This window comes from Calonectris borealis, chromosome 8, assembly GCF_964195595.1.
Source record: "Calonectris borealis chromosome 8, bCalBor7.hap1.2, whole genome shotgun sequence".
Taxonomy (NCBI): domain Eukaryota; kingdom Metazoa; phylum Chordata; class Aves; order Procellariiformes; family Procellariidae; genus Calonectris; species Calonectris borealis.
In genome coordinates this window covers 3710150-3737680 of record NC_134319.1, presented here as the reverse complement: position 1 = coordinate 3737680, position 27531 = coordinate 3710150, and the positions used below count along the sequence as shown (strand labels likewise).

Here is a 27531-nt window from a genome sequence, read left to right as displayed (position 1 = left end):
CCAGATGAAGGATGCTCGGTGATAAGCATACTGCTTTTCGCTTTGAAGCAGGAAATAGCATCACGGTTTTCCTATTTCTGGTGTTTTGGTTCATGTGCAGGGCAGGGGGATGTTTCCATAAACTCTTTAATCAATTACGAAAGAAGCTCAGAAATTGCTGGGCACAGAAAAACCTTTCTGTGAGAACTGTATGAACTGTCATTAAATAACTTGGATTTTGTTGCACACACATTTATTTTTTTCTAGGAAAAAATAAAGAATAGAAGGTGTGCTCAGCCTTTTTGACTTTTTACTAAAATCCTAACTTACCGTCTGCACTATAAAAATCTGTTCACACTTTTTTTTTTTATACGCAGGTAGTGTTACAATTGCGTTCCCACCCTTTCCTGCAATTTTTGCTGATGAGACATAGTGCAGTAAGTGCTGTGAGAATCGTAGACATCCCCTTATATTTGAAGGCTTCTCGCTCTGGTTTATAAGCATCTTTTCCTCAATTAAGTTGACGATGATTATATAAAACAGTTGATTTTGGCCAGATTCCAAAATATAGGTCTTAACACAGCACTGTTTCCCAGTGGTCTCATTAATTACCTGAGCCTGTAATAGCATCTAAAAGATTTGCAGTTATAGTGTCACTTTACTCTCTCTTTTTTTTTTTTAGATTCAGTGCATCTTGTGCTTTGTAGCCTTCTACAATAACAAATTTGAAGGCATTTAACCTGCTCACCCAGTTTAACAAACAAACAAACCAATTGCCCAAGCACGGCAAGATTTTTCTGAGATGAAATGGCTCGGTCCGAGCGCTTCCGTTGATGAGTGTCCAGTCGCATTTGATCTGACCTCAAAGTCTTACAGCTGCTGCATTAACTTCCAAGCTACTGTATGAAATACAGCTTGTCTTTTTGATTTCTGGATATCAGAAATCAATAATTATTTGACTGCAACTTTCCAAGGCATATAAAGGAGTCTTGCTTTGGAAGCGCTAGCGGAAGTCAGTGGCAATAGGGCATGTGAAGGTCTTAGCTGTCTTTTGAAATTTTTGATCTGAGTCTCCAACAACAGGAATTAGCCAGGTAGTAACCTGAGAAAGGGATTTGTTTCTTGTAGGAGTCTCTGTGCCCTAGTTCCCAAAATAGAATGGGTTTTGTATCCACTGTGGTTTTTGTTCATGCATTGTAAGTCCATCCTTTTAAGGTGCATAATAAAACAATATAATTAGATTTTACATCTGTAGTAGGAAATCCAGTTTATATCAGAATGCTCTTTTACAGTGAGAATTTTATGATTCAGCAAATTCAATGTTTTTTCCATGCTCAATTAACTGCCTTTAATCTGTTTTGGTGCTTCAGTGTTGGTATAATAAGCAGATCAAATACAGTTTGAATGCTTGAATCAAAGTGAATGCCACTGATTTCAAACCCATTGTGTTCAGTTCTGTGATTCATTCTTTGGTATACCTTTATTCCTTAAAAGAAAATTGTCTTGTGCTGTGATGAAACATGAGAAATGCTTTAAGAATAAAGTATGGTGGGATTTTGCTTATTTAAATACAATCTGTTAGCTGTCCGGAGTCGTCCACACTGCAGTCATTCGTTCCGTTATCATTGCTTTCTGGTGATGGGATTGTAGCTTCTCAGTGAAGCCCACAAATCTCTGTCACCTAACCCCTCCTTCCGTTTCTAGGTGTAATTGTAAAGACTAATCTCTTGTTATTTATGGTGACACACAACAGAGAGATATCCTTATACTCTGAGGACTGGTAAAGCGAAGGCAGTGGCTGGGTTGGCCAGTTCTTGGTGCTGTTTAACACTCTGCAGTGCTGTGACTTTGTCACTGAGTCTTTGCTCTTCTTTTAGAGCCTCTGTAAGTAATATTGTATGTTGTATGCCAGAGTTTAAAATACTGTCATGCTTTAGAAATTATTTTTGCTTTAACTTACATAATTGGTCATATTTTAATAGTATAAACTCTGTTTTTACTTGCTTTGATTGTTTAGGTTTTTTCATGTGGGAAAGCTTTAAACATAAGCTCTTGCCAGACACTGTGTGTGCAAGTTTGAACTTTTCCTGTTTTCTTCAGAGCTGTTTCCTCCTTGCTGTCATACACATGTGGGAACAAGTGCACGGTTGAGGAAGTTAAGTAATTTGGGCTCTTTCAAACCTTTGATGACCTAAGCTCCAGTTTGTATGAACATTACTTGTTCATTTAAAATATCTGTAAGCATTTGGCTCTCCCATAGTTAGGAGTGGATGGAGGGGAAATGGAGAACAAGACTGTTCTTGCTGTTAGTAGGAGAGATTTTTCAAGAAGATGCACAATACAAAGGTCTTGCCTTGACACAGCTGAAGGAAAAATCCAGTGTGCCTTTTCAGCGTGCAATTTTCCTGCAGCTCCTCTTTTCCAAAGGAATGTTCCAAAGGAGAACAAAGATGAGAAAATATGAGATCCTGACCTGATTTTTCTTTTTTTTAATAGGATGAGGGCAGTATAGGTTTTCAATAATCTGCAGGGCTTTATGCCCTGGTGTCACAACCAGTGGGAGTCCTAAGGGTTACTGGGCAAACGTTCATTCACTTGCTCTCCAAGATCTGTTCCAACTGCATACAAGCTGTTGGGTTTTTCTCCTGATTCTTGATGTACTCTGTATTCCCAAAAAGCATCCGCAACCCCTTACAAAGCTGTTGTCAAATGATCTTTTGGTGTTGATGATGTGTGTAGTTGCAGATAGTTTGGCAGGAGGTTCATCTCCCTTAGTTTAGACATTTAGAGGTCATCTGGACTTCTGTGATGAGCGAACAGTTGTCAGGAACCTCCAAAGAGCAGTTCAGTTCATCCTGTCCTAAATTAGGTCATTTAGGTGCTGGGATGAATTGCCCTTCTGAGTGGGTCTGGTTTGGGATTTGTCTTGATTTTGCACTGATCATAGAAGAAGTTTGGACATTATCTTAGACAAGATGCTCTGCTTTAGACAGGTAATGTATCTCATTCAGCATGTTCAACAAGTATTTTCTTAGCATTGCATGACAGTGAGATTATACCATCACAAACCTGAGAGACGTAAGAGTAAGTAAAACAGAAAACAGAAGATGTCCTCAAAGGAACCTGAATTCAAGAATTACAAGTCTGAGGTGGATGAGCAAATGAAAAAAAAACCCTGAATTTGGCTGAGGCTGTGACTTCTGGTTATTGTCTTTAGAAAGATAACTTTCTGAACGCTTCATAGACCATTCCAGCTGTGTGTGACATTCCTCCAAACTGCTAGAGACAGCTTTCTGATAAGTGCAGCACAGCGTTGCAGGGCAGCTTAGCTGAAGCCTTACAGCACACAACTTTAACTTCCCTTCAGGCTTACTTTCTGCAGCGTATGGGTATGAGTAATCCCTTTAGATTTATATGTGCATACTGCTCTCTTAGGCTTTTTTTGTGCCAAGTGTTTATGATAGTTAATTATTAGTCAATAATCATTGTATTTGTCTTTGCTTAAGCTGCACATCTCCCCTGACATCAGAGGTGCAGTTGTTAGATGGAACAAAACATCAGCAGTTCTTTTTGGTCAGTGAGAAAGGATGGGGAATGTCCAGGGGTCCTATTTAGGTTAGAAAGGAAGTAAAATGTAGTCAAGTATGGCAATCTAATCAAATAAATCTGGAAGGGTATGAGCTTTTCTAAAGTTTAAAGGGTCTTTGCCACTTACATATGACTTTGATCCTGCTTCCTGTGATCCTTTGCGGTGAGGGAAGCCTCGTTTCTTCAGTATCGAGCTATAGTTAGTGATGTTGGTGCAAGCAATAGGCACTCTAACCTCCAAGCAGATCTAATGGCCATTTTCGCTCAGAAACGCATCCTGAGAGGTTAGAAGCAATAAAAGTATTTGTGAGAGGAGTGATGAATTCCTTCCCTATTCAGTTTATAAGGAACTGATGAAATATGAACAGCTCTCTGGTGCACGAGCTCAGCGAGGAGGTGGGCTGCCGTCCCAGCATCTTATACAAACTGGTATGAGAGCTGGAACAAGAGCGGTGGATGTTTTTCATTTCATGCAATGGAGGGGGAGCGTCTGAGCCTCCCTTCGGTATAAATTGCATTGTATGTTGCTTTGACCCTGTGAGTATGAAGCTGTCTTGACTGTGAAGGGTTTAGACATCTTAACCTCAAGCAGTATTGAGCACTGAGAACAGTTTTCTCAGAGGTGGTTATGTAGCGACTATTGGCAAATACATTGAATGCTCATTTGCAGTCACTGAAATTTGAATATGATGTTCAGACTTCTAAGCTGTCTGCTCCAGCATCAAAAGAAAATGATTGCTCCTTTTAGTTGTAAATAAATTCATTGAGGACACTTATGGAAGTGGAGAGCAGAAAGAGCAATTTATTATTAGATCAGTCACTTTAAAATATGTTCCCACTTTGATTCTGCTTTGAAGCATTCGCCTTTGAAGCAGCATTAAAGTATTTAAATATGTACGAGTTCTAGCAGGGGGAGATTAGAAGTTGTGACACTTTGTAACCTTGGGTTTTTTATTTTTCGCATTTTTTTTCCGGGGAATTACTGTAGGTGTTTTTTTATTGCTTGAAATAAAAATGACCATCCATTTAAAACTGCATAAAAATGTTTGCCCAGTGATTGGAAAAAAAAATATTTTGTGTGTGTATATGAAGTAGAAACTAATTTGTAAAATTAATTACACCCCTCTTTATGATGCAGATCATGAAGCTTCTGTATAGCAATTTTTAGAATGATATTTCTTACAAAAGTTTGTATGTACCTTGTTATTTTCAAGTTTGCTCCTAATTGCAAGGTATGCAGCATGCATTGTAAGCTACAGAAGTGTCGTTAGTTTTCATGCTGTTTGTGCTTCGTATAAACTATTGTCAGAAAAATCTCTACAGTCAAGTAAAAATTGCTGGGACTCTTGGACACCTTACATTTGTGGATCTATTCTTATAGGTTAGAAAAGTAACATAATTAGATCGATGTCTCATGAAGATAAGAGGAGGAAAAATGTCATTGCCTAATGTGCCTTACGGGGTAAAATGCACTTGGAAATTGTGAAAAGCTTATGAAATTCATGGGCTTGATTCTGTGCATTCCTCAGATTTCTGTCTTGGCCCTGTGCACACACGTTTCTGCATCATGGGCCACTCTGGTTCTGATGTTAGCGTGGTTTCTGACTCGTGCAAGGCTTTGAGCAGGGCCAAGAGGAGAGGCTGGGAGCGGGTGCAAAAATGAGCAGCACAGAACCAATTCCTTTGAATTGTATGGCTGTTTGGTTGAAGATAAGTAAATGAATTCACCAACCTTTGCCTGCAGGATTTATCATTTCAAGTGCCTGTGACTGAATTTCCCATACGCTGCTCTGCTGAGAGCAGTGTCGTCTCTCAGTGATCATAACATACTAGCTTCACGTGTTTAACTCTTGAGGAGTAAAATGAGACTTTTTTCTTCCAGGCACTTCTATAAAATGTTTTTAAACACACACTAGTCTAATATTTTATTCCAGAAATTAAAGAGGAAAAAATTGCGCTTGTGTTACGGTGACCTGGAAGGTAGATAAAACCACAAATCAAACCCAGAAGACCCACTGCATGAGAAGTCATTTTCTTTCATCTCAAGTTCTGTATCTGCAAAGCAGCAGTGTTACTGATTCCTCCTCTCTCTTGTTTTGGCGAGCGGAGGCTCTGTGGTAGTACTGAATCTTGAGCAAAATGGGGTTTGCATCATGTTCCTGGCTTCTGTTCATCCCGTTTTTTAATATGCCTCAGATTTGCCTTAAACAAAATCGCTGAAATCTTATTTTACTTGGTTAGATTTTACAGAGGCCAAAAAAACCGCAGAGATAATTCCATAAGCCAAATAATTTTAAATGGCAGTTGAGGAAAACCATTAGCAAGGCAGAATGCTATTTAATAAAAAAAAAGGCTTTTGAAAGTAACAAAGTAATCAGATGTTGACTTAGGAATGCATTTTAAAGAGGACAGAGGAAAAGATACCATACATAATAAGCATCTTCGAAAAAGAATGCACTTTATGTATAGGGGGAATCAATGTTCATCTGTTGGGTTTTTCTCCCTACATTTTGTAAAAGTTCTTCTGGTAAGAAACAGCTACCTTTTATGCTACTAAGAGTATTTTCTTCATGGGCAAAACCAACTCAAAAGAAAAGTTTGACCGTTATGGTTTAGTGTGTATTACGTTGCTGTTTTGTGTGTTTTACAGAAGTGAAGATGCAGTCAATCAGATGGCTGTTACTCCTTTCCCATTACCTTCCAGCTCCCACTTTTCTATTGAGGTAAGGTTTGTGGGTTGTTTTTTTTAATTAGGGATTGCTAAATTAGATAGATTAATCACAATTAGCAGTTCATTATAAATTCGAGCACCTTGTCTAATTAAACCCTGAATCATAAAATGCATTGGGTAGGAACTTGACTTAAGAGGCATATTTTCCCCTGTCTCTTTTTTTATTGATCTCATGGTTACTGAAAGGGCTGGCACGGCATTAACGACAGGTATTAAACCAGTTATTGCTGTACAGGAGGAAGAAAAGTCTCCAAATGAAAACCTTGCCATCTCCTATCCTGTTCCTTTTTCAGCTGGTTAGGGTAGTTGTGGTGAGGATCTTTTGCCTGGAACGTGGATGCCCTCCTACAGGAGAGAAATGAGCATTTTTCAGGGGGAAGCTCCCACCTTCTAAGTTCCTTTTCCCCCAGAATACCCTCCCATCATCATCTCTAAAAACGAAGTAGGGATGACCAGCAACTAGGTGTGGTAAAAGAGGTCACTGTGTACGTGGTTTGCATTACAGGAGTCCCTTGAGACAATCCCAGCCTAAGTGAGAGCCCTGGTCCACCACTTTGTCCTGTGCCCCAGCATCGGACTCTCTCATTCCTGCTCCTTTTCTTCCTGGAGGAGCAGACGAGGGCTGTTTGAGCAGCGAGCTCTAGTACACAGTGTACACATCGTAGCGTTCAATCTTCCAATGCAAAAACTTCCTTTGTGTGATAATCTTACCAATGTTTTTCTTAATTATAGTTGCTATCTCAGCCCCAGTGTAGACTGATCGCTCTCTTGTGCACCATGAATCCCTGCAGTGTCACCACGTTGTTATCATTTTGACATCTCAACATGGTGTAACTAAATTTTCTAGATAAAGTACATGGTTAGCCTTGCTGTTGCTTTTTAATTCTATTTCTATTTGAGCTAATAAAGCAAAAGATGTTTTATAATTCAATTGGGGTTTGGTCTTGCCTTGAATTGATAGATTCATGTGCATTGAACTCCTGGTATTTCAATAAGCATTACTGTGATCCCACAGCGCTAGGTAACGCTGGATGAATCTCCTGTTCGCACGCTTGCTATTGCTTTCCAGATTATATTACCACTGATGGCTACTTCCATACAGGCGTAGCGTGTACAGTGCAAGAGCTGCTTAGTTTTTGTTTGGATCTGAGTCATTTGTGAACAGTGCTTTGGCTTTTCGTTCTCTCCTCCATAAAAGCAGCATGTCCCAGGTGCAGCTGGTGAATTGCAAATTACTCTACAATTTACAGAGCCCAAGTTCATTTTATTTTTGTTGACTCTTTAATACCTGCATTTGCTTCCCAGCTTTGTTTAATATTTATGTCTTCAGGATGAACCACAAAGCTTTGTTTAGGCAAATTCTGTGCTGTGGTCAAATGACTGTAATTACACTTTACCAGCATGTGGAAACCAAAGTGCTCAGCCTCATGTGCGATGTTTGCCTTCAGAGGTAGATGCTTGTGGGTTGAGATTCATGCATTAATGGCAAGCTCTTACTATTTACGTTGTGTCTGTTATATAAGTAAATGCAGGTTTTTACTTCTAGCTAGTATCTTTTTATTATATAAAGTAAATGTAACCAAAAGATACTGTTGTTGTATAGAAATTTACATTGCTTTGCTTTGTCAGCTGTTCCTGTCTCTAAATAAAGCAAAACAAAACTGACTGTGCATTATATCTTGAAACTGTATCTTCAAATATCTTTGAAATACCAAATAAATATTTAATATCATGTGCTACATACACTGTACATGAAACTTATCAGACCACATTAAATAGCCTGGCTAGTGTACCAGAATATCGGGGTGCCATAGTTACCATGTACTATTGTGTTAATTTTCGTCATCTTATCTCTTTATCTTCATTAAGGTATTTTAATATAGGAAGTGATAAACAGTAAATATGCCTTAAAACAGGGTCTTGCTTCATTGCATGGAGTTGCAGGACAGGATAAGACTATGTTGTGGTGTAATACTGTGGGCAAGCCACTGGAAGCAAAGTATATTAAATATTAATTACTGTAAAATATGTTTTTAAAAAGTGTCATTCATCAGAAAGCTACAGAATGAAATATTTTTTTGCAATACTGAACAAAGTGAGCCTTTGTACGAATGCAGAGGTACTTTACCTGCTCAAGTGGCAGTCAAGACATTTGCGTAATTCTCATTGTGCACTTAAATTAAAATGTCTAATGAAAATTCAGAAATAATTTTACTTGTAGGACTGAAGATCTTGAAATTTGATTTGTTGCACATAGTCCATTTTGCTTTGCAAGAGAGAACAGCTCCAAATTTGGATCAAAGGCTTAAGTGTATTGAAACTATTTTAAAATAAAGTAAATCAAAATAATAGATCAAAAATCTTTTAAGATTCAGGACCTGGTTGGTTTAAAAAAGGGAAGGAGAATTAACACGTTAAATTTTAGATGTAACCAAATTAGTGATAATCTAAACCTTAAATTCTAACTTAACGTTTTTCCTGAAAAGATGCCATTTCCTATCTATCTCAACTTTAATTGTCAGTATGGGAAGGAAATAATTTTTTATTGCAAGCATATGCTTAAATATATGCTAGTTATTATCTAGAGAAAAAAATAGAAAATCCTGATCAGACAAGCTTTTCTGCCGAGTATGGTGCTGTTTTATATTTCAAGGGCCATTTTTGTTGGGAATCCTCTACAGAAAGAGAAAAACTTCATGCAGGAGAAAGTTCTGGAGCACATCTTCGTGAAAATACTTATGCCTTTTGGGCCATTCCCTTCATCTGCAGGTTCTCCAATAGTTGTCAGTGAATGTCGTTTGCAGTATTCTCACAGTAATGCAGAACTACCTGAATGCTGAGGCTACGTTTGCACTTCAAGTTGAGGATTGTGCTCCGGTGCTGGCTTAAGCCTGCTGAGCTTGGTGGCCATGTGCTCCAACCAGAAGAGCTTTGGCTTTACCGATTCCTCCAGGGTGGAGCACTCAGTCCTGCTGCTACCGACCTGTTCAGACTGTATGAAGGAAACTGGGCTTCCTTTAACGTGCTGAGCATGCGTGAGACTCTCCCTCCCTCCCAAAGTCTGGAGAAGGCCTCTTAACACAAACTCAGCAGTTTTCACAGTTGATAGGGATTAGTCTGGCCTTGAAAGTTGACCCAGATCTGTACCTACATGCTAGTATTGGACTACCTCGTGGTACTTCGGGCCGGCTAAGTAGAGACCAAGGTCTGTCTTTCAAAACTTGTATCGCTTATTTGTCTCCTGACATTAGGATGCTTTAATTGTGAATCTTTTTACTTTTTCATGCTGCTACTTGTTTAGAAAAACAAAAGAAAAGGTAAAATTGTCTAATTTTTTTCTTTAGCTGTTATGGGGGATCATAGCTCTGTTTAAAAACTGTTATCAATCCTTTTTACCAGGATCATGGTGGCACTGAACCTGCAAGCAGCGAAGAAGACCAGAGTTTGGAAGTTGTCATGAAGAGCTTGACTGATGAGGAATCTAACAAAGCTGTAAGTCACTTAAAGTGATATTTAATGATGATTAGAGCTTAGAAAATGGAGGCTTATTGGCTTGGTTTGTTTTCTCTCCACCTTTGTGTTGGAGTATTACAGCACACTGTCATCAAATAATATCCAGTACATGTAAGAGCAGAATCAAGCTCTTAGCTTTACATATATAGACTGTTTTCATGAACTAAGCAGTCAGTATAATTTGTTAAAATATTGAGATAAGAGTTTTTATGTAGCATTTTGGCCCTCTCTTGAGTTCTTTCTCAGTGAGGGAATTGAGTTTCCACTCTTGCCGTCCATGTGTGACAAACTTCAGAAAAAAGTGTGGTCTGTAAATCATATTCTTATTTATATTCATAGCTTCATAAATTCTAAGGCCAAAATGTCTACTATCATAATCTAGTCTTGCCTCCTGAATAACATAGCTATAGAGTTACTCTCAGTAATTTCTACATCAAGCCCATAACTTCTGGTTTAATGTGGTACTGTCAGTGTGCACTGTAATAAATACTGAACTTCTCATTGATACAGATGGGGTTTTTTGTTGTTTAATATGTCAGGATTGTGCATTAGCAGAAATCTGAAAGTCCTTCAGGGTGCAGCTCTAATCTCTTTTTTTGGACTCTATGTTAAAAGCTTAAAATGGAAAACTACTAAACGTGCTGAAGAGTGACTAACCTAGAGGTACATAAAATTTGCTGAGACAGTCTTTTTGTCCAACAGCCTACTCCTTTTTCAAGGAGTGCGTCGGCTGAGACTTGCTGTGCGTGCACAGTTTGTGTGTGCTGTCCTCAACTAAGGAAACCTGACATTTCTGGATTTTTTTTTTCTTCTTCCTGCTCCATCGTGTCTTTTGCAAAGAGTGTCCTGGGTTTTGCAAATATGAATTGAATATACATAATGTTCTGTAGCTAGTAAGTATTTAGTTAATAAGCCTATGAACTCCAAGAGTTAGGAAGTGTTATGTGCTATTCAAGCATCAGAATTAGCTGCCAATGTAAAATGGTTTGGTTTGTGTTCCTAATGGATTACAAAAACGTTGGATTATTTGTATTTGGTAGCCTTGTGCAAAATCCTCCTTTGATGCGCTGGAATATAAATGAATCAGAGTTTTATTGTATGTATTTACAGGTGTAATTCACCTGGTTTTATTGCTGTTCTTGCTCAGCTTGGCAAGAAACTTATGAGGGATTAAAAGGTAATATAAAAAATTGCTCAAAGACTGAAGTGGATAAAAATATATAATATGTATTGTACAAAAATGAACTCTTGGTGTAGGATATTATGCTGTGCAGCTTTTTGAAAGGTATTAGAGGAAGCACGAAGTTAACGGGGAAAAAAAAATTTTGCAGCAACCCAAGATAAGTGTGGAGGGAAGCTGCCGCTGGAACAACAGGGAACCCAGAATATATTGGCAGCTTCTTTTCAAACTTGAAGCAAGAAAGAAGAGAACTGTGGAGCCAAAGGGTAGAAGTTACAGTATTTTAGACTGAAAGGTAAAAAAAAGAAAAAGGTAGAGCATTGGTGATAAGAGTTGTCCAGAACAGGGCAATGGCAGAAAGGTAAGAGAAGGCAAAGGCATGGATTTGCTGAGAGCCTCTAGGTGAAGAGAACATCAGTACAGTACTGAGTTTTTCTTTCCCACTGTCCATACCAAGTTCTCTCGTTTGTCCACTTAAATTGTTCATGTAACAGCAACTGGCTGCTACAATTTACTTTTTATCTTTGGAATTCAAAATGCTTTATCCAGCAGGCCAGTATTATTATCCCTGCTGCAGCAAAGAGGGGAAGCGACCTGTCCCGGGTCACTGGCGAGGCCAGGAGGCGGTGAGTGTGTCACCCTTCTGGCTGCTGCCTAGCCCTGCCTTCATTCAATGGATATTGGCTTAGAGGTGACTCACTGATTTTTCCATTAGATAATAGATACTGAAAAGTGAAGGGCTAGGAGGTATTCAAATGCCTACAGTTACACAGCAAAGTACTCACATGCCTATAGATCCAACTGCTCATTCCATAATGCCTTCAGTTGGGCCAGCCCTTGGTGTAGAGGCATAAATAGATGAAAAATAATGGCGAAAGCCAGTTTCGTAATTTGAGAGTTTTCTTTCAATCAGGATTTTAAAACTGTGTGGCAAATATTTCTAAGTGTATCTTATTTTTGTAAATGCTGATGGTTGTGATCAGTCCCTTCTGACCAGAAGGAAATGGGTTTGTAGTCATATTGACATTAAGACTTCGACACTGCAGTGCAGCACAAGACAGCTCGTTATTTTGAGGAAAAGACATTTCTCTTGCAGTCTTTTAGTCTTTGAGGCAAAAGAAAACAGTGCCGTGTTTTTCATAGCATGACGGTTGCTACTAGAGCCTAATGCTACTTCACCATTGTTATTGAATTTCTCAGTCATATGTCAGGAGAAATCAGGAATGTAAAAGTCAACAAGTAAGATCAAGTTCACTGAGTAAATAAAAAGTATGTGCTTATCAGCAGAGATCTTCCACAAGTATGTACAGCTCAAAGCACAGGCAGGATGTCTCACCAAGTGACAGCTGTAATAAAAAAAAAAATAAAAAATTCACATCATTCTCTATTCATTTGTTGCTGATAAATTTGTCAGTCTCTCCCAAGATACTTTTTGTTGTCACTTCATCACTTTAAAAAGTATAAAGTTATATAATGGACATCATTGTAGACTTGGATGATAAGAGGGGGGAAAGAAAACAACTTTATTTCTGAACTGGAGCCAATGGAAGTGTCAGGCAAAGTCTGCTTGCTTATTAGCTGAGGCTTGAGGTGGCCTGATAGAAGGTCGTAGTTTTCTGAAGACTGTAGCTATCTTGCTTTCCGTAAGGTGTCGTTGGAAAAGAATTGATATATGGGGCTTTGAGATGTTCTCGAAACTTTTAACTTTACAAAGGTGAAATGGCCTGAGCAGTTGCTGAGTGTGCTCTGAAACACCTTGCACCACTAGTGTCCTGGCAGAGCGTGTACATAATTCAGTGTCCTGGAGGTGGGATAATTAAACTGATGTTTGGTATGTGAGAATGGATTCATTTTCCTTAAAAGACTTGAACTTGGAACAATAATCTCTCTTTTCCACAAACAGAAAATATGTCCTTGAAACACTGGCGAAGAGGAGGGGCTTTGTAAAAATGCTTTTGGATGCATTTGAGGGAATTGAATTAGATTAAACCAGATGGGTCGCAGGCTTGTGACAAATGCGAGTGTACAATTCAGTGCTTGAGGGGCTGGAAATCTTTTTATTTTGTTCAGGTACCTCTAGCATAGTCTGAGTTAAATGGAGAAGATTGGAGAGATTTAAAGGTGGTGCTTGGTGCTTACTTCATGTGCAAGATGAAGTTTCAGATTTTAGTCACATATCAGAATGAAAAAGGGACGTATGAAATAATTTTTCATTGCTCTTTAAAACAATCTTTCATGAAATGACAAAGCAGTCTTCCCATTTGTCCCCAACACCTCTGATAATACAATGAGATCACCACTTTATCTTTTTTTCTTTTTATTCATTTGGATAATAGTTACAGTTGTATAGTTAACAGCAGTTAAGCTTGGAGAAAAATGCAGAAAAAAAAATGGGGGGGGGAGGGAAGCCTGTGGGGCTTGGCATGATTTAACATAATAAAACTCCAGGAAACAAGACCAGTATTTTCAAGCTTTGTTGCCTAAAATTTGATTTACCTTTTTTTTTTTTTTTAAATGTACGAATTGTCATCTTAATTAGAAATTCTTTTGAGATGCAGAATATCTCTGTTGTCTTTTGAAGTTGGTACTCAGCTTTTCTGAAAACTAGGCTGTTTATCAGGTTTTTTTAACATGGGGTAGGATAACTAACTAGTACTGTGATCAAAGTGGCCTAAGTTTGGCTAAGAGCTAACAAGGGGAGGACACTGTAACTGTCTGGAAGCATTTGTAGAAGTAGGAGAGAAAAAATATTTTTTAGTGTATTATTGCAAGGATATGGAAAGAAATTAGGATACAAGTGGAGCCCGTGATTGAAGTGCCGTTGTTTGAGATATTTATAATGAGGCTGGATGATGCATTTTAAGCAGTTACTTTATTTAAGTGCTGGCAGCATGCTCAGTGCTGCTGAGGACTACCGAAAAAGGGAGGGGGAAGGAGAGAATAGATGACTTTGAACCCCTTCCTGTTGTAGGCACTGAAGGGTCTCAGCTACCTGTGTGCTGGAGATTTGGCACACAAATACCTGCACGTTTCCACATAGCATGGGAATTGCTGTCCCAGTCACCCCAGAGGATGCACTTCTTTCTTCTTTAGAGCTTCTTACTGCTCAGGAACAATGTAGACCATGCGTGATAATCTTTTCCCAAAAAGCCCTTTCCTTACATTGTATGCCTTCAAAACTGTTCAGTGTGTTTTTATTAATTCCTGATATTTCCTATATTCATACTATTTTTTCCACTTCTAAGTTCTGGGCTTCAGCTTTGTGTTATGCTACAAGTGTACTTGTATGACGAAATATCACTGTTTGCCTAGGATCATCATTTTGAGTTTTGGAGGATGTTTTATTTAAGCTAATGTGACATTTTCAATACACCTCAGTTTCTTTTTTGACTTTTTAGGATGTGAAATGTAAAGCTGACAAACCAGTGCTGGGAGATCAGCAGGAAGTGGAGGAGCAGCTCCCAGAAAATGTATGTGTGGTTATGTTAACTGGTAAGAGGGGGTTCTGGGAGCTTGATCTACTTGAAGATTGAGTGATTTATGGGGGCAAGGGGTTAACTGGGGAGACATTAAAATCATTTGCTTGGGGGGAAACTTTAAAAATTACTTGCTTCTCTTTAATTATGTGGAAATAGTCACACAGGCTAATGTCAAGGATGTTCTTTGCTGTTTAAAAGTAAAAAAAAAAAAACCCAACAATCCGCATTATTGGGTATGAGAGTTACAATTGAGAAAGATGAAGTCCTGTCCCTACTACCTACATGAGCATTTCTGGAAGCACAGTTGTCCAGTCATCCTGATTTTCCATTTATTTATGAAGAGAATGTTTTCAGTTCATCTATGCTTATTGCTTGTTTCCCTTCTATTGACTCAGTGGATTTAATAAGGTATGATAATCTACAACTAATGATGATGTCCACATAATATGCCTTTCTGTGATTGATCTCTTTTGTTTTTGCTTTGCTTTGCTTTTAGGTCGTCAACCAGATCAAACAATCCAAAACTTCAACAAAAGTACCAGTCAACTTGCAGGAGATACCCCTGGTGCCAGCACCTACTTATCTTTCTCCAGAGGCAGAAGTCACCAGCCGCAGTATGAACCAGTTACTTTTTCTACCAATACAGTGTATATTTAGTACCCTGGCCCAGGATGGATCTTTTTTTTTCCAGATAACTTTTGCTGAGATTTTTTCTTTGAACGTTGAATGACCTATTTTAAGATATTTTAAAGTATTTGTATTTTTCTCTCATTTTATAATTTTTGAGAGCTTGAAGTTGTCTTTGCTTGTTTTTCTTGACTTTTATGTACAAAGGCGTTGTTCCTCCTTTTAGTTAAAATAAAAACAGAAGGAAAGGCAATCTGGGACATCCTGTCCATTCCACAGTGCTGGGACATGGCCTTATCTGTCCTGAATGGAATAATACACCTTGCCATCGTGATCTGAATTGTATAAGTTATAACTGAATTAAATGTCCTGCCAGACATTTACTCTGAACCTTTACTCCCAGAGCTCTGGAGTTGTTCTGATTCAGTGACTCAGAGGAGTAGTTCGATTTAGATTTGTAAAGGTGAAGAGCAAAATACAAGAGCTTAATTAGTTGCTCTCATATGATTCCTGTGATGGTTTTCATTTTCTCATTGAATAATGTGACTTATTTCTTTACCTTTTCATGTTCTTAGGCGTCTTTCCACCTCCATTGCCTGTGGATCCAGCAACGTGTCCTATAGTTCCGGGGCAGGAGATGACTATAGAGATATCTAAGGGTCGGTCAGGCCTAGGACTCAGCATCGTCGGGGGGAAAGACACTCCACTGGTGAGTTTCTGTTAAACTAATGTTTACTGTCTCTGTTAAAGGATAGGAGACAAAGACAAAGAAAACGTAAAAACTAATGATGCCATTAATCTGTAATTGCTCTAATGAATTGTTCAATACAGGGAGGAGAAACTAGCAACTACAATCTCCAACAACAAATTGATAATTTTGCCTTGCGTCAGATCAGTTGTTTTCTGTTCCTGTTTACTGAAACACAAACCTTTCAATTTAGTGCTTTCTGCTATGATCAGAGTTCACAAATATGTATTCTTTTTTAGCCATTGTGAATTGAGAGTTTCAAGCAGGTAAGTTACCAGAATGGTTGGAATAGAAATGAATGTCACAGAGGTAGAGCTACTTCAGCAAAGTTAACACCTCTGTCTTGAAAGCATAAATGCTTAGTAGCTGTTTAAACAAACTGTAATTTCTCTCCCTGCCAGCAAAAGCCCTTGCTGAACAGAGGTAAACCAAAAGTAATCTTTTATTGTTTTCTGTGTCTTTTTGCTTAATCTTGCTCTTGGCTATGCTGTTTTTAAAAAAGTTATCTTCAGCTAAATTAAGATGTATCAGTTCAAGTGTAAACTCAGCAAGTCAGTTATGCTAAACCCTTCTCTGCCTCTGCTGTTGCTGTTTCCACTCCACTTTCCGTTTAAGAGACACTATGTTACGGTATAACAGAATGTCAGATTGTTTTTTTTAAATGTCAGATTCAGTTCTTTCAGTAAACAAGTCTGCTGCAGAGGTGTCTTTACTGGGTTCTCCTGAATCCCCTGCCGCAGAGACACTTAAAGCAATAGAGCTGCTCTGTTACATGCAGTTGTTCCTGAAAACATCATGGTAGTGCATCATTAAGCAATGAAGTGCTGTGAGTGTCAGCAGCTACAGACAGTTGCAATGTAGTAATCCTTTTCCAGACCAAGAAAAAAGAAGGAAAAAAACCCGAGAGAGTTGAAAGGAAAAAGAAAGTTTGGGTTTGCAAAGTGTAGGCTGTATCTTTTACAGTATTAAAGCTGAAATTGGAAAAGGTTCAGCTTTTGGTCCCATTTATCCAAGTCTCCGATTATGCAGAGTTTGGATTAATTGCTCTCTTTCACATGGAGATGGATCTAGTTATGTTGAAGGCTTAAATCAGCCTATATGGTTTTCACTCTGCCTAGCCATGCGCTGTTTTGTACCCTGTCCCTTTTTTGTCAAGCTCCTCAGTGCTGAGTAGATTCAAATAAGAAGTTCAGCGTTAGTCATCTCTCTGCTTTTTCATTTAACTGGAATTTGGAAATAATACATGGCAGTCTGTCAGATGCAATATGGTACATGTCTTTCATGAGATTTTAATATAAATAAATGAAAATTATAAATATCTGCTTTACAGAGCAGATGAGAAAAATGCAAAGGATTTTATTCTTTAAATTGAGTAAATGGTTTTGGTTGAGTATTATACTTTCATTAGTTTATTCATTAAAGTGTCCTCCTAGGAATTTATTTTAAAAATCTATGCACTTGATTACAGTAACTGAAATTCATAAAGAGAGGGAGGTCCGACTTCCCACATTTCTGATCCTCGCATTACAGGACTTGCCAAAATGAGTCCCTATTTCTTTTCATATTTCTGAATCTGCTCATTCAAAGGCAAGCAATGTTGTTTCATAGGAAGCAAGTTGGTTTTGTGAGACCACAGTCTAATCTGATCGTTTACCATGTGCAGAGACCCTCTCTGGGATGCTCCATAACTTGCTTACCCAAAACGGTGCGTGCAAGCCTTCTCCTCAAAGCAGGTAGCCAGGGCTGTGTCTTTAGCTGGTGTGATCATCGCTCTGTCTACTTCGTACTACTGATCTCCCCCAAATTATTTTGATGCCTTCTTTTTTTGCCATGAAGGCAAAAAACCTTTTGTTAAAGAGTTGAAATGAAGTTCACGTAACAAAATGAGGAAGGGTAAAAGAAAATACTACTCAGGAGTGTAGGAAAGTTTCTGTCTTTCTGGGTTTTGTGGACTAGAGAGGAAATATAACAAAATCAGGAGCTGAGTGATGTATCTTGTCTTGCTCTCCATCATTTGTTTTTAACTTGGCAATATAGATGGACATCTTTTGTATTTTAAAAAAAGCAAAATGAATTGACTTACAGCTTCACTGCTTATGTATGTGTTATGCTTATGTGCCATAGAAGTTCATCACTTCTGAAGGTCTCGTGTGGCAGAAATTGTGTATCCAAGACCCACTGTTTTCTGCAGTGCAGAGAAATTAAAATGAAGCTATAATTGGCTTCAGCAGTTCGAGTTTGGTTTTTTAGCTATTTTTGAAACGGGAATTGCCAGATCAAAGTCGGAAAGAATGGGAATAGCACCATTCATAGACATCTCTGCACGCATGAAGCAGGGATGCTGTCTTTCATGCTCTTGTAGTTCAGATAGCGCACAAAGACGACAGAGGAGAGATGGCCTGATGGGACCATGGAAATGTGCTCCATCGGGGACGAGAAAAGGCATGGCAAAATAGGCGTGAATCTGCAGGAGCGGAGCCTGCGTGTGCCACAAACAGCTGCAGAGACTTTTTTCTTTCACCTTTTTGTCCTGTGAGAAAACTAGACATGAACACCCATGTCTTCCTCCCTTTTCCACGGGGGTATCTTTATTTCATACCTGCGCATATGTGTAAGTGCCTACGAAATGATGAAGGGTATCAACCCCAGTTCCTAGGATCTCAGAAGTAATTTATTGATACAGGGAACAGAGGGAAGCTGTGCCTTGATAGAACTTGTCAAATCTAAGGGGGCTATGGCAAGAGTGTAAGGGCCTCATCTATGTGGTATTAAAATGCACTTGATCTAAAAATGTTTAACTGAGTGCTAGTAGTCAACACTGGTGCGCAACAGTAGCTCACGTGTGATAGGAAAAGCTCACTTCGGAATATTTTGGATTTTTCTTAAACATATGATGTACAGTCCCAGCTTTTGGAATAAATCATCTGGCAGTCTGCTGAAGGGATGCAGTGCTTCAAAATGAAATATAGAGTGCAACTTTTAAGTCATAACCTTAGGAATCTCATCAGAAATCACCAAGTAGAGGCTTGAAAAATACAGCCTGTGAGCAGGGAGGTTAATTTGTTCAGGAGGTTGGAAGGTGATGTCTTAACCCCTGTGAAATGTTTTTTGTTGAGAAGATGACCATCCCATTAAACTTGCAAAACCTTTCAGATTGCATGTATTATAAGCAAGGACTGTGGCTGTGTGCTTAGGGGAGCAGGAGAGCATCTACTTGAAAGATGTGCTTGCAGAAAAGGCACGGGGAAGGAAGGGTTGTCCTTGAGAGTTGTCTTCATGTCGTTGATCTTTAGACTGCTATAGCCCTTAAGCAGTCCTATTTCATTTTATTCTAAGGGTTGTTTTTTATTTTTATTCTTTTCTTCACTGTCTTTCATTTCACCTTCCCATGTACCCCTGAGAGAACACAACACATGGCCTCTGCTTTAAAGCAATTAAACTGCAGCGTGGAGCTGGCTGAAGAACAGGGCTTTCAATTTGTGAAGATTTTTTTTTTTTGGTTGTAGTCCAATCAAACTTGTAAAAGTAACCTCAGAATGGGAATTTAAAAAAAAAAAAAAGTAGTGTTTTCAGAAACATCCCCAAACGAAGTTGGAGGCTCTAAGTCTGCTCCCCAGGACACCGTCCTGCCCTCTCGTCCCCCCGGTTGCTGAATTGTATATAAATGCTTGTCAGCTCCACCACTGCTAATAGCAGCCATAAACCTGACAGGGGTGTCATTGTCACTCGGCAGCTGCCAGTGCTCCCAGGACGCCTGAACCGCTCCAGCCGCGGGACGCCCGGGATTCATGAATGCGGCAGACCTGTTTGGGCAATGCCTGCGGTGCAGCTCTGAGAGCCGCAGGCACTGCGAACCCCAGCGCGCTGGGCAGGACGCTCGTGCTTGGCCTGCCAGCTCCGAGCCTGGAAAATCTGTGACTCTTAGTTAGACGTGGAGTTCAGCTTTCAGACCTGGGCGTTCACAGCAGCAAGCCAGCGTTGGCATGGCCAGCTGGCCCAGGTCTGCACAAGCTGGGACCGTGCGGGTCCGGGATGAATAACCGGCCCTGCAGGATACAGGACTGGCAGCACCGGATAGTCCAGTTGTTCACCATAAATTTAGGAAATGTTCCTCAGTTATTCTGCTTTTGATTCATTGCATTCTGCATAAGTTCTTTCAAGGCAAATAATTTCGTTTCAAGTAATGGGCTTTTTCCTGTGAAACTATTTTGCCACAAAGTTTCTATGAGGTTTTCTTCTTAAATCGTCTGAGAACAGGGCATCAAGGAATTGTTTAAAAAAAGGTGTCCTGGTACTCCTCCAGATGGCATGTGGGGTTAAATCATCTGAACCCCATTCACCCAGAGTGGGTGAATGCTGCGACATCTTGTCCAGTCAGCAACTTGCAATGAGCCATTTTCTATAAAACAGGATTGTCAATTTACAGGGATTTTATTCGTGGCGGTACATGGAAAAAGCATCACTCTAAGATACAAACATTTTCTTAGTAGGTGGGAGCACTGTTTTGCTTCCAGCTGAATAATTTAGTAATGGTTGAGTTGATTACTCGTAGTTATTGACTCTGTATTTGCTGCCCGGGTGATTAAGATGCTCAGACATGCCGGAGGGGATTCGGCTGTTTCAAGGCTGGTGGAGGCTGGTACGGGGATGTTCCCTCCAGGCAGGGTTAGAAAACCCGGGGAGGGGAGGAGAGCGCAGAGGCTCAGCTGGGGCTTGAGATCACAGTTAAGTACTGAAGAGGCACCTACAACAGAAAAAAAGGTTGTAGGAGCGGTAACCTAGGGGCTCTTTGGAGGTGGAGTAGCTAGGAGGCGGTCAAGTGCATTATCTGAACCTTACGTAGAAAGGAAGAAAAGCAGCATACTTCACCCTGTGTCTTTTTTATTGAAAATGACAACAAACCTCTTACGCGGAATTTTTATACTGGGTTGTCTACTTTGAATTTGGTAAATAAATTTTTTTTTTTTTTACTTTTGCTTTCAGCTGGCTTTAATAAAAAGCATTTTTAAGGCAATTAACAAACTTTAAGGTACTCCATCTGTAAAATAAAGTGATCCACAAAGCCAGGGAACTGGAACACTTGAGCAATGCTCCAAAAAGTAACAGAATATGCCTGCGCTCAGCTAACACTAGTTGGTGTCAGAGCTGGTAACGCCAGATTCAGGGAGGAAAAAGCTTTTCTAATCACCTCGGTCAGCCCGGAGGCTTTCTGGCTTGCGGCGGAGCAGGGGGAGCTTCATGATGGTGGGGATGCAGTTTGACAGAAGAATATTTAGATTCATTCTGTCAGTCCAGGTGAGTCATACCTTGCATAAACCCCATCTGTTAAGGAAGGGCAAGGGAATAATCAAGAAAACTGTGACTTTAAATTACAGCTGTTCAAGACCCAATGTTTGCCCCTGGAGCTGTGAGGGCTAATTACGCTGCTAGGATCTCCACGCTGCCAAGAGCAGGCTGTTACTAATACCGAAGCCAAGTCTGATATCTCTGTTTTGTGCCGTGCTGCAGTCAGCAGTGGGGACCTACCTAAACACGAGGACTGATGTGACTTCTGTGTTACTAAACAAACAAGTTCTCCCTTGGTTGAGCTTTCTTCCTTCCCTCCCACCTCAGTTATATTTAGATTCAGGCAAAAATAACTTCATCAGTTACAGACAGCAGAGGTCTGAGCAACTTTGTAGACAGTCATCAAGTGCAGCTAAGACTGAAACTGTTTTAGTGGAATATGCTTACCTTGTAACTACAAATGAAAAGCAAGATACTGGCCTCAGGAGGGTTTCAGCAATATATTGGCTATAGATACTGTAGCTGTTAAGTCTATCGCACAATGAATGGAACAATAGAATGAAAAATGGTAATAGAAATCCTAAGTTTTTAATCGTGGCTTGGGTATTGTAGAGGGAAGGTTTGCAGTTGGGAGAGAAAAAAATGCGATCACTTCTTGACCATCACCCACATTTATAAAACAGAAGGCAATTTAATGACAGAGTGGTAAATGCAGTTGGCTTGAAATTGCGAGGAATTGCTTTGACTCTTGGTTGGGTGATGTTAAAATGAAGTTGGTGGATTCATCATAATTCCAGAAGGACGTTAGCTTACAACAGCATGAAAAAACCAAACTGCTTGTACATGAGTTATCACAAATGGGAATTAGAGTAGTAAGTTTTGCAAATCATGTATTTGATGGATCTTTGGCAAGGGTTTAGCTGACTGTATGGCTAGCTTGCGTAGCAGTGCCTTGCTTGAAGAAGTTGATGTCTGCCAGGAGTGTAAATCAACCATAAAATTTAAGCTAACAATATACAAAAGCAGTAGGACAAGTCAGAGTGGACTTCAGGAGTATCTTGCTTGCTGCTGGTTGAAACTACTGGCTTTTGGTTTCCTGTGTCACATGCATTCAGGATCTCATGCATTCTTTATAACCTGTGTTATGTACTGTACATTGTAAATTTTCTTTTTTTTTTTATTTAATAAAATAATGTGAGTGAGAGAGTTAACATTTTAATACGTAGTTCTGTGTTTTATTATTCCCTCTAAAATGAGCATGTATACTTTTTGAAAAACTTTGGTTTGCTTTGGCATGTGATTCATAGAAACATAGCTCTTTCTATCATTCTGACTTAAGTCATATATTTTTACACTAAACATCTTATTACCTTAGTTTTATTATTTCAGAATCAAAGGAGAGCTTGCAAATGTCTATGACTGCAGACCGAAGGAATGTTAATGAATAGTGCCATTGAATTTTCAGGTTTTAGCTTTTCTGATCTTAGAGAATATAACTGTAAGCAAAAATATTATGCAAGCTGAATAAAATTTAAATAAATAAGGACCAGATGTAACTATAGGGGCCTATAAAATGTAATACAAATATTATCCACTTCCTTAAAATAAATCTGTATTTTAGTATGAAAAATTATATTCATATTGATGTCGTGGATTAATCTTTTTTATGAAAGTTGGCAAGTGAACACCATCTCTTGCAAGGGCTTGTTCTTCTTAAATGGGAAACAGACCTTTTGTTTTGACCTTGAGTAGAGAAGTTTTTCAGTATCATGCAATGTAAAGCATTTTTACATTAACACGGTAATACATTTTTACATTGTATAGCCCGTTTTATTACAGTAGTGTTTGGCTTAGGATCTTGGGTGCCTGTTAATGGTTTGTGAATGCTAGCAACTGCAAAATATTTGAGTGTTAGAAGGAGGTATATGCAGCACGATGCATTAGATAAAACCCCTTTAAGTAGTCAAGTGATTTGCTTGGAGTTGACCTTCAGCTTTTGTTGCTGAACCGTTATCTTTTAGATTCCATTTAGATCTGCGAATGGAAGATCATAGATCATAACATAACTGTTGTAATTTCCTCTGCCTACAAGTAACCAGCAGCTGGATTTATTTTAACTACTGAGAGATTCTTATATGGGGCTAATTCTTCAGTGAAACACACTGTGCAACTAGTTGATTTCTACTTTATCTGTGAACCAGCCTGTAAAAATGAAATGACAATTTTACTACTCTGGACAAAGTATTATAAAAGTTGAAAAGGAAATAACTAATGATATTGTACTTGCCCTGGGAAAGAGATAAATCTGTATTCCTGCAGTCAGCAAAAACCCTTCTAGCTTTATTATCTTTAATAAATGCTAATTTATTATAACATTTGTAGCAATGTAGGAAATTTGTTGGAAATGTGTAATATTAGCTTAGGAAAACACAACTTGTCAACTAAATCAGAAAACATCTTTTCCTGAATGTTGTTTTATATGTGGCTTACTTTTTTGCTTCCTCAGGGAATACTCTAATCCATGCAGAAAGCTTCATTTCTTACACCAAATACATAATTATAGTTAGTGGTAAGATTCGTTCACCTAACTACGGACCAAACTGAGATACAGGCATGTAAAATTCGTGTAATTCCAACAGTTTGCCCTGCCTGCCTTTCTAGCACTGCCCAACCACGTGGGTTCCCAAAAATCTGGCGTCTCTGTTTTGACTTGGACTTTCAGCATCGTTGTCTGTGCTCAGAAGTGTCTGTCTGGGAGCGGGCACCTTTTTCCCGTATAATGCTCCCTTGGTCCAGGACAAGTGGCTGGCGATGCTCTGATGGTAGAGATAGCCTTGTAGCTAGAGGGCAGAGCTGTGGATCTGCTCTCTACTCTCAGGACTGTTTGGAGGATTTTTTGTCTAATGATTACTGCCTTAAAATGCACATCTTGGAAGACATGGTCTGGGATTTTCAAACAATTTCTTACTGAATACCTTACCCGGTGTCATTCTGTGCTGATGGTTACTGCAGCCGTCAATGTGTAGTGGTTCACCTTACTTCTGTGAAGCACCTTTGATCCTAACAAAATAATGGCTGGATCTCGTAGACTGAAATAGCACAGGAAAGATAAACTCAAAGCAAAGTTAATATTAGCTCAGTTAAAGAAATAGCTTGTTGTGAATGATCTGCAGTAGTTAAGGACTATTTAGTACTATGCAAGAAGCCTCCTTACCAAAATTCAGACCTTTTTCCTTGTCAAATCCAGCCAACACTGGGTACGTGGGGATTTCTGTGCTCCAGTTCTTTTGAAATCTCCCCTCTGATGCACCTTTTATCACATGATAGAACTTCGTCAAAATACCTATGGTACTTAATGTTTGAGCCTCCTTCATGTCTTGTGTCCTTTTACTCCCTCGCCCTCTACTCCCAGCTCTTGCAAATACCAGTCTGGGGGCTGGTTTTCAGTGGCAAAGGGCACCTGCGTTGAAAGCTGCTGCTTGTCCTTCTGAAGAACAGCTGCATAACAGAAAAGAAACACTAGAGAGACTGGCTCAGAAGCTATAAACTTGCAGAAAACGCGTGAGCAGTCCAAGCCTAAAGCCAGACAGCTTGTGAGACTTTCTCACCACTGTTTATGGTCCTGCAGGCTTTTAAGGTTCGCTTGGTCAGTGATTTTCCTGAATAGGAAGCTGACTTTACCACCTTTCTCCCAAAGGCTCAATCAGGACGGTGCTATGTGGTCATAGCCTGGGGTCTCTGCCATACCAGTTCTTGACATTTAAGATACAAAGATTAAGTTGTCACTCTTACTGAGTTTAATTCTTAGTGTTACCATTTCTATTTGTGCTCTCTGCTGATGGGTGAGTGTGATATTCTTCTCCTACCGGGTCTCTGAAGTTGTTATAAATCAAGCAGAAAAAATAGCCACAGCTCGGGGGGGGAGGTTGAGATCCGATTCCCTGAGAGTTCAGGGCTATTCCCCTCCCTCAGATAGAAGGCAATGCAATGTAGATCACATGTTGTATTTCCTTAAGTGGATTCTCAGATCGGGTGCTGATTTCTGTAAGGTTGTCTTGCCCTCACTGTTCAGTAGCCATTCTCTGTGCACCAACGTTGTTCTTCAGGGTGTCGACCGAGAGGCTCCATGAACGCTTCTACTTGTCTGCCTTTTCTTCCACAGCCAAAACCTCGTTTTTTCAGAGTCAGTGTGAGAGTTGTCACTCGTGTGCCTTCCCTTTGCTCAAGAAGACTGTGCAATCACAGTGGTGTTTTGCTGGTAAAGCGAGAGTGAGGGGAGTAGCTGTCCCACAGCTCAAATCTGAACCTTACAAAATACCGTCTAATATACTGTGTGGCAGGTTTGGTAAGCATGACCGCTTGTTAACAGATACGGTGCACGTCGTATACGAACCAGGTATGCTCTTGCCATGTTTGGGAACTATTCTGGCTTGCAGGTGATTTTTTTAGCCATGCAGTATAGATAGTGTCGGTGCATTCAGCTTCATTTCATTGGACTGCAGGCCCTTCAATAACCTTCAATATAAGCGTTAGGGCTTGCTTAGATTAATTACATCTCATTACTGCATAAACTTCTTTAAAATATTGATATAATTAAAAATGTTCAGTAACATCAGTAGTTTGTTTTTAGTGATTTGTCATGGATGATCAAAACTTATCCAGATCCCACTAGATCCAATGGAACAAAATTACTTCTGGATTAAATGTACTTTGAGCTGATCCCAGAAATATCAGAGGAAAGATGTCTGTTTATTGTAGTTTATAAGCTAGGGAAGGTAAGACTCTCATATTTATGCTTATGGACTATTTAAAAATCTTTACATCATGGACATGTTGCTTCGTTCTGTTTTTAATCGATTTGATAAGCCTGATTCAACTACACTGCTTTAAACAAAACTAGTTAAGAAAAACAGTGCTTTGGCAGGTCAGCGAGATGTTTCCTTCTTTGGGGTAGGCACAGACCGAGCAGGAATGTACCTTTTCATGCCATATGTATTTTTAGTTCTAGGTCTGGCTTCTAACACATGCAGGAACCGCAGTGTAATACTGAATTGTTGCCTTTTCAAATAGATGATGCAGATTGTAAAACTGATAATATTTGGTGGTTCCTGAATCTGAGCTTTAGGTATGTGCGGTTTTACATTTAATAATGCAGCACTGGGAAGAGCTGGTAACTCCAGTTTGTTGACCATTTTTAAAGCAACCGCAGTTGGAAAACAAACTTAAAGAAACGTGATTGAAAACTCCTTGCTCAGAGGTTAGGAAATATCAGGTTAAATACAGTCTGAAAGTGTTTGATTTGACCATCTTGTGTACATGCCCAGTCTGCTGTTACATGGTCACATTGCAATTTTTCTACCGAACCTCATGTTCATCCACTGCCCTGGTGTGTCCTAGTTGAATGGTGCTGTCTTAACAAGCTGGTCGATATTTTGTGTTGTCTCGTTGGCCACTTCTGAATGCCTTCTTTTGTAAAGTGTTTAAAAAAGTAAAAGCTAAGTGTGCTATGGAAGTTCTAAACCACAGACTCGCTTTTTCTCGAAGTTACCTGTGATCAGCCTCAGGTGAAAAAATATACATCGCTGTCACCCTCCTGGCTTTCATCCAGGCACAAGTCTCTTGTGTTGACTTAGAGTTACGTGATCATTTTAAAACAAAGGTAACCCCAAAAAACACCCCAAACCAAAACTAACCAAACAAAAAACCACAACAAGCAAAACCTCACAACTGAGAGAAGATCTAAGACATGTAGCAGAGGATTTCGGCAGTGCTGCTGAGAAGGACGTGCATGTGTTACTCTGTTCCACTGGTAATAGCTGTTTCAGTCATTTCAAGAAAACCCTGCAGTTGCCAGTGGTATATTTTTTTTTTTTCCTTTTTTAATCAAACCATTCTTTTGATTTTCTTAATTACCTTGGTACACAGCTCATAGTATTTTGCCTTCATTTATATAGATTGAAATCTTTTTTCCCCCATCTGGGACGCTTGTATCAGCTGTAATCCATTTGTGATTAAAATCCTTCAGGCTTTTTTCAGTGACTGGTGCACATGTATCAAAGAGGAAGCTTGTGACAGTGGTGCTGTGCTCCAGCAGCAGCGGAGCGGCTGTAGATACAAGTCCATGTCATTAAATAAGGTGTAGTGGGAATGAAAGAGAATAATGCTCTCAAGGTTGTCTTGATCAGAGCATTAGCTTAAGGGCATTTGAGTTTTCTTTCTGTTCAACGTGCACCGTGTGTGCTGGGAAAGGATCGCAAGGCAACACGGGGGGAGTTAACTTGGTGATGAGAGATGTAGTATCTAACTGTTTTCAAAACACGAAGGTACTTTGTTCTACCCCAGCAGCTATTTCCTGCTCCTGCTCCAGGAAGGCGGTGCACAGCGGGGCTCGCACGCTGCT

The 27531-nt window shown here is 39.5% G+C and overlaps 1 protein-coding gene across 6 annotated transcripts in view; it reads left to right on the top strand.

Annotated features, from left to right (window-relative positions):
* Positions 1-27531, top strand: part of PATJ (PATJ crumbs cell polarity complex component) — a 161067-nt gene that overhangs the window by 110974 nt on the left and 22562 nt on the right. For all 6 annotated transcript variants that reach the window (XM_075155627.1, XM_075155628.1, XM_075155626.1 and 3 more), the window contains 5 exons: positions 6218-6290; positions 9698-9790; positions 14390-14461; positions 14967-15084; positions 15673-15806. In XM_075155627.1, coding sequence (XP_075011728.1) covers positions 6218-6290; positions 9698-9790; positions 14390-14461; positions 14967-15084; positions 15673-15806 — 490 coding nt within the window. The remainder of the gene's footprint in view (positions 1-6217; positions 6291-9697; positions 9791-14389; positions 14462-14966; positions 15085-15672; positions 15807-27531) is intronic.